Source organism: Arachis ipaensis, chromosome B02, assembly GCF_000816755.2.
Source record: "Arachis ipaensis cultivar K30076 chromosome B02, Araip1.1, whole genome shotgun sequence".
NCBI classification, from domain to species: domain Eukaryota; kingdom Viridiplantae; phylum Streptophyta; class Magnoliopsida; order Fabales; family Fabaceae; genus Arachis; species Arachis ipaensis.
In genome coordinates this window covers 34,263,154-34,279,361 of record NC_029786.2, presented here as the reverse complement: position 1 = coordinate 34,279,361, position 16,208 = coordinate 34,263,154, and the positions used below count along the sequence as shown (strand labels likewise).

At 33.4% G+C, this 16,208-nt stretch overlaps 2 protein-coding genes across 2 annotated transcripts; one reads left to right on the top strand and one right to left on the bottom strand.

The window, feature by feature from the left end:
- LOC107627176 (putative disease resistance protein At3g14460) lies at window positions 6,406-11,360 on the top strand. The gene is made up of 2 exons (XM_016330030.2): window positions 6,406-10,436; window positions 10,612-11,360. The coding sequence occupies exon 1, from the start codon at window positions 6,546-6,548 to the stop codon at window positions 10,413-10,415; it is 3,870 nt and encodes a 1,289-aa protein (XP_016185516.2). The 5' UTR covers window positions 6,406-6,545; the 3' UTR covers window positions 10,416-10,436; window positions 10,612-11,360.
- LOC107625236 lies at window positions 11,719-15,957 on the bottom strand (the record flags this gene model as incomplete). The annotated part of the gene is given in 4 exon segments (XM_016327815.2): window positions 11,719-12,228; window positions 14,779-14,866; window positions 14,966-15,044; window positions 15,819-15,957. Coding segments are annotated over 4 exon segments (397 nt in total), but the record flags the coding sequence as incomplete, so codon positions are not given.

Below are 16,208 nucleotides of genomic sequence, written 5' to 3'. Positions count from 1 at the left end.
CCGACCTAACTCGCGGTCAAACCCGCATCTCCTAGCGACAGACCGACCTCACTCACTCTCATGCTCCGGGGGCAACACTGTTACGGTCATCAAACCCGGCATGTGATGAAACACCCAAATAACGCGCTCCTCGCCTGACCATGAAACGGCCAGGAACTCCCCAAATTGTCAACCTCGACTGAAAGAAACCAAACGACAATCTCCTTGCCAAACCACAACGGCAAGGAAAAGGTTCCTCCAGCGATGAGACCGAGCAACCCCATTCATATCGGGCTTGAGGAAGTATCACTGTCTTTTGATGATTATGCCTTTCTTCAAGGTCTTTCTATAGATTTGCAGGATCTTTTAATGTGAGATATTCATTTTTCAATCATACGTCAAGATGACGACAAAGGAAAATTATGGCTTTGGCTATATCCTTTTAGGATGTATTATTTTCAACTTTAATGGTATCTTCAAAATCCATTGAATCAAGATGGATTTTAACATCTAGTATCCATGGTAAATAATTATTTCCAGATATATCAAGAGCATTGAATTTAAGATGAGAGAGTTTCGACATAATGAAAATTTGTTATCTGAGTCTTCCTAAAAATTTGATCAGAGTCTCGTGCTGATAACGTGTTGTAAAATAAATATCAAATAAAGAAGTATAAATAGAAGACTCTAGTACTATAATTACTATCTCAATATAATAAAGATGATTAATATTTCTATTAATATTATATGTAAAGAGTAATAGAAAAGAGTATTTAAAATACTTATAAAATAAAAGAAGAGAAAGAATTGTAGTAGAAATATAAAGAGAAGAGTATTTGATTGCAACATAAAGAGAGAATTGATTTCTTATTACTTGCTTATTTTATTTCAAACGTTGCTTCTACTATTTATACACATGAGAAAGTTTTGATTTCAACCTTCATTTATTTTAATTGTCTTGGAGAGAGATTTCTTCAATATAGAGAAGATAAACCAACGTGGTCATCCACATACTTATCTTAACACATTTATATATATCTATTTGTTGAGTTAATGATCTCTCCCAAGGAAATTAAATGAATAATAGAGAACCGTGCTAAATGCCTTGGTCATAAACTCATAATACACACGAAAGTTATAACCTTGGTAAACTTGGCAGATATTTCCTTGTAATTCACATAAAATTCATGGTCTTGAATCTTGATTAGTTGGTTTGCTAAACAAAATGATACCTTCATACAAAAAAACTGCTTTATTTATATACTAGTGTTAAATCTGTGCAATGCACTGGGATGGCAAACGAGCAGAAACTAGTCGGGTTAGTTTATATAACTCGCCAAAAAAAGACGAGTCAGATTGAAAATTTAAAACCGTAAAACTTAAAAGGTCTATCTAACCCGCACCGTTTAATCCGTGGATTTTGGGGGTTTGACAGCGCGGGACTAGACTGGGAGACTTTTTTTTTAGGGCTATTCTTTTACAAATTTTTATAATGTTATTAATTTACAAGAGAATGAAGATGATAATTAAAGATGTTGAGTTATATTTTGGATTATATTTTATATTTGATTGATTATAAACTTGAAAACTATGAAGCACGGTAAGTTTGCTGAGTTGTCGTATCTGCGTGTCAGACACATTTCGGACATGACACTCATCGACACTTGTCCGACACGCGTGTTTACCGTGTCTTAATAAAAAAATAAAAATAATCTTCTCGAACACGTTTAAACACACCTAAATGCCATCACATGTCAACGTATCCAGCTTTATTCTTAACATGTATTGTTAAAATAAATTTAGAAATAATATATATTATTTATTAAAACAAAAAATATTTTAAATACTTTATATAATTAAAATAATATACACAAAATAATTAAAAAATAAATTTTTGTTTTAATATCAATAAAGTATCAAAATATCATTACTATTTTTTTAAAAAATACTTCATATTTTATATATATGCGTGTTCCCTTATCTTATAAGATTTTGAAATTCATGTATCATCATGTCCCATGTCATATCTGTGTCAGTTTCCATGCATCATAGCTTGGGCAACGTTTATTTACAATAACAAGATATTGAGACAGGGACATAAAAATACAAAATCTTGTTTGACAAATGAGACATGAACAGAGACATTGTGTTCAGAGATACTGAATTAGTGTATTTTGTGTCCATCCTGACAGAAATGACACAACTTATTTTTTATTTTTTCTTTCATTATTCTTGTTAGTTTTTTATAATTATATTTTTTATTATTATATTTTTCTTCTCAAAATTTTTAAATGAAAAAAATGAGAATAAATTAGATTTTCATAATTTGTTCTACTTTATTACCAAACAGAATACAAAAATACTAAATTTTGTATCTTTATCCTTTATGTCTTATTCTTAATATCTTATCTTATCCTATTCTTAGAAAAAACACAATCTTTCCTTAAAGATGTTTAGTTATATATTTTGAACAATGTTTGTTTTGCTTTAGACAATGTTAGTTTTATTATTTTGTTTCAAAAAATTTAGTTTATGATTATGTTTATTACATATTTATAATTATAAAAACTTTAATGTTTGTGAATATAATTTTTATAATTTTTTTATACTTTTAAAAATTATAAATTTATTGAAATGGTTGTAAAATTATATATATTATTTAATAGTTTATATATAAAAAAAAAGAGATTTGGCAGGCTTTGCTTGCCAACCCGCCGTTAGGAGTGGTGGGGGAAGAATTTAGGACCACCTCAATAGGTGAGGCAAGGCGGATCAGCCTGCCAAATGGCAGGCTTTTGTCGGCTTCAGGCGGGGTGAGCTTCCTCATTTGCCACCCCTACTCTTGCCAAGGTTTGATCGAACTAACTAGAGACGGGGTGGACCAGCCCGCCAGATAGCGGACTTTTGGCGGGGCGAGGCGGGCTTTCCTATTTGCCATCATGCGTGGGCTTACTTGTTAATTTAATTTAACATAGTAAATCGAAAATAATATTTTGTAATCATAAATTTTTTGAGTTAAGTATAATACTGTCATTATCACTATATAATAAATGTACTGAATATGTCATTTTATCTTTTTTCAAACTAAAATACAAATGAAACAGTTTGAAGTCTATAATATTTTTGAACTATGAAAAAAAAGATCTGAAAAAATAAACACATATATAACTGTATTAGTAGCATGTCAATTTTACACTAAACTTTATATCAAAAGACTAATGAAAGTTTATTGACAACCTAGTATTTTACTAATTTTATTTTACTAACCTAGTATTTGACCTAAATATTATTAAACACTTCTTTAAACACGATATTTGTTGTTGATGACTTTGAATCGCCGTCTTCGTCTAAAATTAAAACCTTCATGCCATTGCGACTCTTAATTCTTGACAAAGCAACATAAAGTTACCCGGATGAACATTGATTTTGATAAGTAAAGTCCTATATGTGATAACGATTGACTCTGACTTTTGTTGATGGTCATTGCAAAGCACATTGTTAATGAAAATTCTCTCCGTTGAAACTTAAATGACAATTCTGAATCTGAAGAGATCAAGTTCATTCTTGAAATGTATACTTTGTCGCCAATATTTCTACCGGTCACTCTCGTCACTCCAATTACGTTGTTGCCAAGTTCGTTAACTATTAACCTTGTCCTATTGTATAAACTTAAAGTATGATTTATGTTTCACAGTAACATCACAGCGACTCTTGGCTTCAAAGTCAACTTGTTGTTGGGTAGTCTCGAACATTTAATATCACTTAGGAACTATGGTGTGAAGCACTCTTGTGGTATATCTTTATACTCATCATCTTGACATGTGTCAAAATTTAGATACTCCTTTTTCATCCCTAAAAATATTGTCAAGATGAAATCATTTACCTTTTCGATACTCTCAAGTGTGGGTGCAAGAATTTTCCTACTTTAAAAATATCTATAATCTGACATATTTTACAACAAATTTAAATATACAAAGTCTACCAAATGAGAGAGAGGGTCATCAATAATTGTAATCAGTAGATTATCTGAAATTTCAACTTTTGACTCGTCATCAACATCAAAACCAATATTTTCATTTCCAACATCAAGTATCAAATTAGCAAATTTTTTCATTTCACCATCATGTTCATTTGAAGAAAATATTAGAAATCTCATGTTCATATGCAGCTTTAGAACTTTATAGATGACCACAGATGGAATGAGTTAATAGCTGATGACAATATATCATGTCTACTTCTCTTTCGGAATTACCAGAAGTATTTATCTAAAATCACCTCCTAAAACCACAACCATATCACCAAATGGTTGAAGTGTCTTATGTTGATCGGTAACTGACATAAGATCCCTAAACATCAGATCAAGTGCTTCAGAGCACATTTTATTAAGCATTGGAGCTTCATCCCAAATTATTAAGCTACTTTGGATGAGCAGCTCAACCTTCAAACTGCCATATTTGATGTTGTAAGTAGATTCATCAGTAATTATAATGGGTATTAAAAACCTAGAATGAGTCGTTCTGTCACCAAGTAAGAGTAAATACGCAATTTTAGTGGATGCAACATTTAAAATAGTCTTTCCTTTAGACCGAATAGCAGAAGAGAGTCTATTCCAATCCTACCATACTTATAAACGAAGTAAAAACCACAAGAGTCTGTAATAACAACATTGAGTATCTCATCAAATACTAACATTTTCTCATTAGTCATCCTTTGTTTTGTATATAAGTTTGTATGAGTCAACTCATTTGTGTCATATGCTGACTCCTCCTCTATTAGATTATTTTAAAAAAGGCGAACATTAAACAGCTCAAGATATGACATTGATTGATAGTCTTTTAAAAATTTCACATTGCTGTTGAGTATTTTTTCAATCTCTATAAAGTAAAGATTTTTTAATTCGTCATCAATCATGTTTAGTCTTAACAAAAGAATACGACGGTTTTATGAAATATTTAATAAATAATTCTAAAATAAAATCCATTAATATTATTAATAAAAATAAAAAGAGAATACGAATTTGATATAAGAAAATATAAGACACAAAATATTCCAGTTTTTTTAATTTTTTTTATATAGTATTTTATCAATCAATAATGTTCAAATTGCATTCTAAACACAATCTACTTTGCTAATGCTATTAGATATCAGTAACATCACAAATAATTTTTTTAATTAATGACCAAATACAAATTCAATTACTCTTTAATAGTTGCAATAATTTTTTTATGGTCACACAATAATCTTATAAAATAACAAGCATATTAAAAATTAAAATATGTAATCTTATTCACTGTCTTAATAGATTTATATATTGTAATTATTATATTTACATTTTGTTGTGAAACAACTAAATAAATAAAGAAGATGTAATTATAAAATAAAGTAAATAAGTATAAATAGAAGACTCTAGTACTATAATTACTATCTCAATATAATAAAGATGATTAATATTGATATTAATATTATATGTAAAGAGTAATAAAAAAGAGTATTTAAAATACTTATAAAATAAAAGAAGAGAAAGAATTGTAGTAAAAATATAAAGAGAAGAGTATTTGATTGCAACATAAAGAGAGAATTGATTTCTTATTACTTGCTTATTTTATTTCAAACGTTGCTTCTACTATTTATACACATGAGAAAGTTTTGATTTCAACCTTCATTTATTTTAATTGTCTTGGAGAGAGATTTCTTCAATATAGAGAAGATAAACCAACGTGGTCATCCACATACTTATCTTAACACATTTATATTTATCTATTTGTTGAGTTAATGATCTCTCCCAAAGATATTGAATGAATAGCAGATATTTCCTCGGGATCCACATAATATTCATGGTCTTGATTAGTTGGTTTACTAAATAAAAGAATAAATAATTAAATTAACTTTAAAAAATTATTTATTTTTTAAATTAGTCTTCAAAAATATTTTTTAATCAAATTTATTTTTAAGAAATTTTAAATTAGTCATTTTAATTTTATCATCACTTCCATTGTTAACGGCGTCAAAATTTATTCATGTGACATAACATATATTTAGTAATCATAATTAGCGGTTAATGCGATAAGTTTATAAAATTAGATCAAATCAATTTTAAATTAAAAAATTTCAATGTGTCACGTTCTTCCCTAAATTAGGTTTTGATTTGATATAATTTTATAAACTTATCGTGCTAATAATCAATTAAGACTCCTATATATATATATTGTAGTATCACTTAACGCGTGTTACATTAACAAATTTTGACGCCATCAACAAAGAAAATAAGAGAAGAACTAATGCGATTAATTTAAAATATTTAAAGAAAGAATTTGATTAAAAAATTCTTTCGAAAATTCATTTAAAAAACGAGTGATCTTTTATAGACAAATTTAACCATTTATTCCTAAACAAAATGATACCTTCATACAAAAAAGCTGCTTTATTTATATATAAGCTCTCATTGTTTATTTTCTATGTTGACCGAGCTTACACAAGAATTAAAAATTGAAAGAGCAAAAACTGGATGAGTTTTCTCTGCTGCCAGCAAGACCATGTGAAAGAAGTCAAAGTCAGCGCCTTGGCACATGCATGATCCAGGAACTTTTACAAGTAACAAGCTTGCTTCTCTTCACATGTATTCTGAAAACTTGATCACTTTGCTCTCATTGATTATCATGGCTGGAGCAGTGATTGGTGGAGCTTTTCTTTCTGGCTTCATTAACGTTGTCTTTGACAGGTTCCTTTCTGTTGAGGCTGCCAACTTGGTCTTAGGCGAGAAGCTTGGCCCTGACTTGGTTGAGAGGCTGCAGACTGCTCTCTTGGCAGCTGAAGCTTTGGTTTTGGACGCCGAGCAGAAGCAGCTTGGGAATGAGCCTGTCAGGAAATGGCTCCATAGTCTCAGGGATGCTGTTTACAAAGCTGATGACTTGCTAGATTCTGTCTTCACTAAAGCCGCCACTCGAAAAGAGGTACCGGTGAGTACTTTCTTGCCCCGTTTCATCATGAATTACAAAGATAGAGAGATGATTATTGAGATTAAAAGAGTGGTTAGAAGAATAGAAGATCTTGAGAAATGCAAAGAAAGCCTTGGTCTGGAAAAAATTCCCACTAGAAGTTCCTCATCATGGAGAACTCCATCTACTTCTCTTGTGAGAGAGAATGTGTATGGCAGGGAGGATGATCAGGTGGCCTTAATCAAGATGCTATACGACAACAATCAACATCAGCTATCTGTGATTTCTGTTGTTGGAATAGGTGGAGTTGGTAAAACAACTTTGGCACAATGTGTGTACAATAATGCTGAGTTGATGAAGCGGTTTGATCTGAAAGCATGGATTTGTGTTTCAGAAAATTTTGATATTGTTGAAATTACAAAGAATGTTATAAAGGAGATTTCTCGAGATGCATCTTGTCTTGAGAATTTCAATTCGCTTCAACTTGCCTTGAAGGGACTGTTGTCTAAAAAGAAGTTCTTTATTGTTCTTGATGATGTTTGGAGTAATGATGGTCATGAATGGAGTAATTTTATAATCCCTTTTCAATATGGGGCTATGGGAAGTACTATTTTTATAACTACTCGAAGGGAAAATGTTGGATCGATAGTCCAAAATTATCGACCTTACTTCCTCAACGGGTTGTCGGATGAATACTGTTGGTCAGTGTTTGCAGATAATGCATCTTTTCCTAAAATATCGAATGGGAGTTCAGAACTAGAAGGAATAGGAAGAAAGATTGTCAAGAAGTGTGATGGCTTGCCATTAGCTGCAGAAACACTTGGACGCTTGTTGCGCACAAAGCATGATGTTAAGGAATGGAGCAAAATATTAATGAGCAACATTTGGGGATTCTCCGTGACAGATAGTAAGATTATTCCAGCATTGTTTATAAGTTACTTTCATCTTCCTGCATATTTAAAGCGTTGTTTTGTTTACTGCTCACTATATCCCAAAGGTAATCAATTTGATAAAGATGAATTAGTGTTACTGTGGATGGCCGAAGATCTCTTACCACCAGCGAAGAGAGGAGAGACTTTAGTAGAAATTGGTCGTGAATGTTTTGATGACTTAGCTTCCAAGTTATTTTTTAAACAAGTTCAAGATAATGGTGGGTATTTTGTGATGCATGATCTATTGCATGACTTAGCGAAATTCCTTGCTGGGGACTTCTTTTGTTGTTTAGAAGAACATGGTGAAGAAGAGGAGATCAGGACTATGACTCATCATTTGTCATATAGAAGTTTGCGCCATACAATGCCAAAATATTTTTGTTCCATTGATAAGGCAAAATCTTTGCGGACATTTTTGCATATCAATCATCTTCCTCGAAGGAAAATGTCGCATCACAATCTTCTACCTCCTTCTTTCGGCATGGAAAGTGCAGCACGTGACGTGTTATCTAAGTTCAAGTACTTGAGAGTTTTATCTTTTCATAAACTTGATGTGTTGCCTGATTTAATAGGTGAATTGATTCACCTACGTTATTTGGATCTCTCTTGGACTCATATTAGAGTATTGCCAGAGTCATTGTGCAACTTATACAATCTACAAACATTGAAGTTACAAAACTGTTTGAATCTAACAATGTTGCCCAATGGCATGCATAATCTTGTAAAGCTGCAACATCTTGATATCCGAAGAACCCCTTTGGAAGAAATGCCGAGAGAAATGGGCAAACTGAAATATTTGCAGCATTTAAATTGCTTTGTTGTGGGAAAACAGGAAGACAATGGAATCAAGGAGCTAGGAGGACTTTCGAATCTTCACGAAGCACTTGAGATCCTGAAACTGGAGAATGTTACCAGTAGCAGCGAAGCAATGGCCGCAAGGATATCAGATAAGATACACATTGATGAACTGTCTTTGAGATGGTCTTTAGACGGGGATGTGGTTTCAAACACACAAGTTGAAAGAAATATACTCGAAAACCTGCATCCTCACTATGGCTTGAAAAAGTTAATAATAGAGGGATACAGGGGTACAATGTTTCCAAATTGGATTGGACATTGTTTATATCACAATATTACTAGTGTATCCCTGGTGTCTTGTAACAATTGTTGTATGCTGCCATCACTTGGTCAGCTGCAATCTCTTCGATCCCTCGACATTGAAGGTTTTGGCCAGCTCGACAGTATTGGGATCGAGTTTTACAAGAACAGAGACAATGATTCTTTGTGCATTGCACCCTTTCCCTCATTGGAGTTTCTGAAATTTTGTAACATGCCATGTTTGGAGGTGTGGCACTCATTTGATTCATATGCTTTTCCTCAACTCAAGAAACTTCAGCTACAGAATTGTCCATTGTTAAAGGGAGATCTACCTAATCACCTTCCTGCATTGGAAAGACTTGACATTACCGGTTGCCAACGATTCGTTTCTCCATTGTCAGGGGTTTTGGAAATTCACACCCTGCACATATATGAAACTACAGAAGGGTCTCAAGAATTATTGTTTGATATGAAGAATTTATTGATTCGGGGATGTCATCCAGAGGTGGAGTCTATGTCTAAGGCAATGTCCATCAACCACTTAGCTTTTCTCAAAGTAATGCATATCTTTAATTATTCCTCTGCAGTAGCATTACCAAGCAATCATTTTCCCAAATCTTTGGCTAGACTAAGAATTGATAATTGTAGCAAAGTGGAATTCCCAAAGCAGCAGCAACAGCAATATGATTTGGTAGAGCTAGTAATAGAAAACAGCTGCGATTCACTCACCTCATTTTCATTGGAGCTCTTTCCAAAGCTTGAGCTTCTTCAAATAAGGAAGTGTGCAAGTATGGAATCACTTTCAATGTCACTGTCACAACATACTGCTCTCCATCGTCTCGTCATTAGTAAGTGTCCGAATTTTGTGTCGTTCCCAGGAGAAGGATTGGCTATGCCTAACTTGGCTTATTTCGTCGTCATGAAATGCTACAAGTTGAAGTCATTGCCTTGTCACATGAATGTCCTTCTCCCAAGTTTAGAGTTTCTCAATATATATGGTTGCCCCGGCATTCAAGCGTTTCCAGAGGGAGGCTTACCACCTAATTTGAAGAAACTTTATGTGGGAGGATGTGACATGCAATTGAGCAGTCTGTCATCGATGGGAAACTTTGAGGCCCTCACTCGTCTTAACATAGAAGGTGCTGGATGTGATAGCATAAAGTCATTCCCTCAGGTAGGTTCATTGCCTCGGCTTCCCTCCCTTAATAGGCTGGGACTCCATCATTTTCATAATTTGGAGACACTGGAATGCAATGAGCTTCTTCACCTCAACTTCCTTCAACAGTTAATAATAGAAGAATGTCCGAAACTGGAGAATATGACCGGCAAAAAGCTTCCTTCCTCTCTGTTACAACTACAAATCGATTACTGTCCTTTGCTATTACAACTGTGTGAGATGAAGGATCCAAAAGTTTGGGCCAAAATTTCCCATATCCCCATCATTGAAGTCAATGGCAAACAAATTCTCTAGATAAGGATTATTTCTTACCAGGTATTGATACTAATTCTCATATTGTGCATCTTTCTGAGCATCATGTTTATGATGGTACCGCTTTAGTTCACACATGCACAGAAAAATAAACAAATTCTTTTGCAGATATAATGATAGGCTAACAAGAAAAAAGATAAACTTTGTATTAATGAGCGTGCCCCTTTCTCATTGGCAGGTAAATAGTATGAAGCAATAAGAGTTGCAGACGAAGAAAATCTCCTTGAAGATCAGTAAAACAAAACAATCTCGGAGGGTTGTTGGAGTTTTGTATTCTTGAAAGAGCCTTTTGAGTGAAACACTTGTGCTAGCTTGTTGCTGTTGTTGTTGTTTGAGTGGAACCGTGTTATGAGAGTTGAAACTAAACTTTGGCTCTTATAGGTCTAATAATATATATTTGTAAGAAGTTTTTTTTGGGTCAAATGACACATACACTACAAACTCACACAGCATTGCCAAGTTTTGAACCCGGATGTAGTATATTAAGAGGTATGCTAATATGCCATCTCAATTCCCTTTAATCGATCTGCTGTTGTGTGGATACCCTTCCCTGGACTCTATATTTTAGCTGATGAAATAAAATCTTTGAAAGCTTAATTTGAATATTCGTTTTGGATTTTTGGTAACATATTGTGCAATTAACAGTAATTTGCCAGTTGTTACATTAAAGAATTTAGATAATACAGACATATAAAGAAACTAAAAGGTCATGAAGAAAAAAAAAAGAAATTCCGTGAGAGATAAATACTAGTACAGACCATATTTGATAAAGCATAAATCATTTGTAAACCAAAAAAAGAAAATGTACAGACCATTTATCTTGATTCTTGACTCATCTAAATAATTTTACACTTATCTTTCTAAAAAATAAGTTGCTAGTTCGGACTTTTCCAATTACTCCAAAGTTAGAATTCACAAAAAAAAAAAGATGATGCTTTGGATATGAATCTGCTACTGCTGCTTCTGTGCAGTCAGAGGATGCTATAATCATATTAATCAAAGCAAGCAGTTCCCTGAAAAAATCATATTAAGGGTATCTATGGATAGAGTGTAGGAATAGGTAGAAGTCTTCGTGGATGAGCTCTATGAATATAGTTACAGAGGTCATCCGGGAAAATTTCCACTCCATTTTTACCCCTAACAAATACGCCCGCCATTTTTAAACAAGGTTGCCCATGGATCAAGATTCTGTTAAGTGCATAATTCACTTTACAAAGAGAAGCGTTGAGCATCTCGTTATAAGCTATATGCAGAAACAGACACTGAAGCAACATGAACCCTAAAACATTGAAATCTCAAAATCGTTAAATGAAGACGGACCATATACATGCAAAACGGGTTCATGACAGATACATACATATACTCATCTCAAATAAGGGAGCATTTCCACCCCATGTCCAATCTATAACAATAATAATTTGGCCAGTAGAAATAGTACCTGACACATGTCATATTTGTGCCTATGGGTGTCTATATTCTATAGGACATGCAAACATGCCATCCCATTGACATATCCATATTTTCTAGTGATAAGTATTTACAACTCATACTATACTGCTTAATGCACTTTTGGGGAGCCAAATCTTATGTCTGCATGCCATATCTCTAACGTTGTTAGCATTTCACAAATTGAAACATAGAAGAGAACTAAGGTAAAGAAAAAGAAATGACCTTTAGCAATGGAGTTTCAGGGGGCCAAAAGATCTAACTAGGAGTGCTCCAAATTGAGTTGTTGAAATTGTGAAGCTCCTTTGAATTGGGACCATAAATAGCCTTAATTGTATCCCTGCAGCAACTACAAAATGAAAGAGGAAAGGAGTAGAATGTAAGGAACACATTCAATATCTTTCTATCATGGGAAACTTTCTTTAACTCTAAGGGATGTTTGGTTCAGAGGTAAAAATGCAGTAAAAACTTTCATTGCTGAGTTTGATGTGAAACTACACATGGAGCTCATCCGTGAAAAGTTCCACCCACTTTTACCTCCTAACTAAACATATCCTAAATGGTTTTACATATTAAATTCTGATTGTTTCTGGAAAAATAAATTTTGGGGCATTGTAGAGGAATATGAATTCTGTTTTAGCAAACCCCAACATCATACAGTTAGCATTGTGCGCCAAATAAATAAAGGAAAAGATTGACAAATATTACAAGTTTATAACAGCAAACTTTCACAGAATCCCGCTTTCCAGCTAGAGCAAAACTATCCTTTGAAGTAAAGAGATAGATGATAAATCCATAATTTATGATAAAATAGTTAAAAAGAATGAAATTATCAACTTAACTTGTACTTATTACTTAAAAATACATGTTTTTATGAATTTTCTCCTAACTATGCTTAATTGATTGAAATATGCTTTTAAGGCCTTTAGAATCATCAAATTAATTTCATTTTTTTTTTTCATTCAATGCTTTGATATGTTTGTTGAAGTTGTTTAAGGTTTAAGAGGCAAAAATGGTTTGGAAAGATGGAAGAAAAGTATGCAAATGTGGAGATTTCATAAAGAAATGAATAACTGGCAAAGCTGCAGAGATGCGTATGCTAGACGTGCGTGTGTACGCACGACTCATTTAAAATGGCACGTGACTCGCGATTTGGGAACCGTTTTGGCCCATTACAGACAATTTTTGAGTCATATTAAAAGCAAGCCTTGAGGAGGATCACACACACATTCACATGCACTTTTTTTCTACTTTGTAGGGTTTTAGAACCTTGAATTCTAAAGAGAGAAGTTCCAAGGGTTTTTTATGAGTTTCTCTCTTATTTTTAGGTTTTAGTTAGTTTAATTGTAGTTCTTAGTTTATAATTTCTTATTTTTCTACTCTAATGTCTTAGAATTTCTCGTTACTTCTTTTATTTTGTTATTTTACGTTCTTCAATCCTTGTTGAATTTTCAATTCTATTTAATGAATTTGATGTTTTATGCTTTATTTTTTCTTACTTAGGATGTTGTTGCTGCTTTCTTGAATTGAGCAGTTGTAGTTTTTATTATTCATGCAATTTATGATGCTTTATTTTTATGCACACCAAGTGTTTAATAAAATGTTTACATTAGTTATGGAGTTGATTTTTCTTTCTCTTGGCTTGGGATTGAGAAATTAGGCGACCTTGAATCATTAATGTCCAAGTTGATTGATAATGTAGAGATATTAATTAATCTTGTTTCCGCTAACGCTAATCTTTTACTAATTCAATTAGTAAGTTAGTTAGGACTTATGGATTAGGGTTAATTAAGCCTAATTAACTTTCCTCAATTTGTAGAGATTGACGAATTAGGTTTGTTCTTTGTAATTATTATGTTGTGGTTAGTGCCAAAAATAGTGATCTTTAACCCTCAACCCTTGCCAAGATCGTTTTACCATTTGAATTTACTTTCTTCTACTAGTTAATTGTCCTAATTGTTCTTTGTTTAAATTCTCTTGACATTTACTCATTGCTTGCTCTTTTAATTTCTTACTATTTAAATTGTTGTCAATTGCAAACAAACCCCCGATCCTCATAGCCAATGATTGAGCACTACATTGCGATTCCTAGGGAGAACGACTCGGGATTAAACTCCAGTTATTATTTTGAATTGTATCATTTTAAACTAAACTTTGAGAGTGTTGAATTCCAGTTTAGAGCTAAAATGAACTTGAGCTTTTAAACTTGTGAATTTTCTAAATCGGTCTTTAGCATTCATCAATAGATATTCAAAGTGCAAAACCACTTGCAAATTTTCAAGGATCCAAAATGTTGGTTCAAATAGAAAGCACCAAAAATTTCAAACAAAAATGGATTGGATGACACTATAGGATCATGTCGTAAAGTATGTACATAGTTAGACCATCTAAATCTAGGTTTTATCAATGATTTCGCCTTTACTGTTTCTTAGTCTCTTGCTACCTCTAGCAATTAGGCAATTCTCCATCTGATCTACTATTCTTTCTAAGACTTCTATAAGCCTTCTCCACAAAAGATCAAACTATATGATACAAGGTTCTACCATATTTTCTACAATAGATGCTGTGCCAACTTTCTTTTTAGTTGATTTATTTCTCTTTGATCTTGTCTAGTCCATCGACCTACCGACACAATATTCTCATCTTCGCAACAATGAACTCATAAAAATTTCCCATTACCCTGCTTTCGACCAGATCAAGTGTTGTGCAAATGTATGTGTACTTCAATAACCTATATATATGGTAAAACTTCAGAAAATTTTAGAAGTATTATGACAACAAAGCGGGGGAAATGTTTTTAGGAAACATTTTCAGCAGAATAACATTTCCTCATCTCTTGATCTTCTTGAAATTAAACAGACCCTTAAAATTAAAAATTGGACTGAGAAATCTAGCATACCTGCAGGCCTCCTTGTTGAATTTCTTCTCGCTAATTCCATACAAAGAATCAAATATCTCTGGCTCTACACGACAAAAATATGGGCGCTCTGCAGAAACAAAATGGAAAATGTAACAAGTTAGGCCTCGAAGCTAACAAAAATCCCCCAAGACGAAATTCAACTACCGAAACTGAGACGGACAATCACCAGAATATATAGAGCATTTCCTAGTAATCTTCTCATAGTGTATGCACCATCCATCTGGACCTATTAAGCTCTTGTAGTGCTGAAATTCATTACAGCAAATCAAGCATGAAGGAAATGACAATAACAAAGATAAATGGATCATTTCGTAAACATACCACAAAACATCCCAGGCTCATTTTAGGCAATTCATTGGTCCCTAAGTTTATTATACAATTATTACTGACAATGCCTAAGCAAAAGGCAGAACTGCCAGAAAAGGTGAACTAAGGAATAAGAATGAAAGGAATAACATAAACTCCAATCAATAACACTATCACATCCTATGTTATAATTACCAAACAATAAAACATATTATTATTCTTTCCCGTTTTATATTTTAAGTGTGGATTCATGTAAGAATGTTTTCTGCATACATATATTCTCATTATAACAGAAGTGTTTGACTTAACTATCTACTATCACAAAAATAAATAAATAAATATATAAATAGAATACGGTGCAAATATATGATTGATGGACGAATGCTAAGGCTTACCAGAGAAGGTAAGGAGTCCTTATATTCTAAAGTCTAAATCCCAACTCTCAACCCTAAATTCCAATTCTTAACTCTAAACCATGAAACTATGAACCTTAAACCCTAAATACTAAATTCTTAACTAGAAATATGAGCTATTGACATAAAATATAATAAACAGAGATAACAAAGAATGTACCACTCCTTACTTTGTAAAGAGCGGGATGAACCCATTGGATGGCAGCGTAGAACTGGTCCTAGCAATTAAATTGAAGTCTTTTTTTTTTTTTCCCTTTTAAATGAATCAGAAAGAACAAAAGAGCAAAATGGAGAGAAAACCTCAACATGTGAAGGGTCAGTGAAAATTTCCTCAGGGGAAGGGAAAGAAGGCCCCTTCTCAAGCTTACAGCAAGCACCACAGCCCTCCACGCAACGCCACCACGCTTCCTTCTTCTCACTCGCCCCGAAACCGGCGTTGCTGTAGTTGCTGCTGCTGCTGCTGCTGCTGCTGCTCTGCCTTTGCTCTTTGGTGTCAGTCTTAACCGTAGCTTTCTGCCGCGGACGACGCGCCGCCGCGGGGGTTATGGTGGATAACTGGCGCGAACGATGATGGGTCGGCGAAGTCGCTGTGGGCAGAGGAAATGGCAGCGATAGAGTGGCGGGAGACATGATAAGGCAAATTGTAACTTCTTTTCTGTTCAGTTGTGTGGGGGCTGTTTTATTTTTTGG

Bases quoted from the DNA above. Each gene is read 5' to 3' on its own strand.
- LOC107627176 (XM_016330030.2), top strand. From the start codon at position 6,546: ATGCATGATCCAGGAACTTTTACAAGTAACAAGCTTGCTTCTCTTCAC.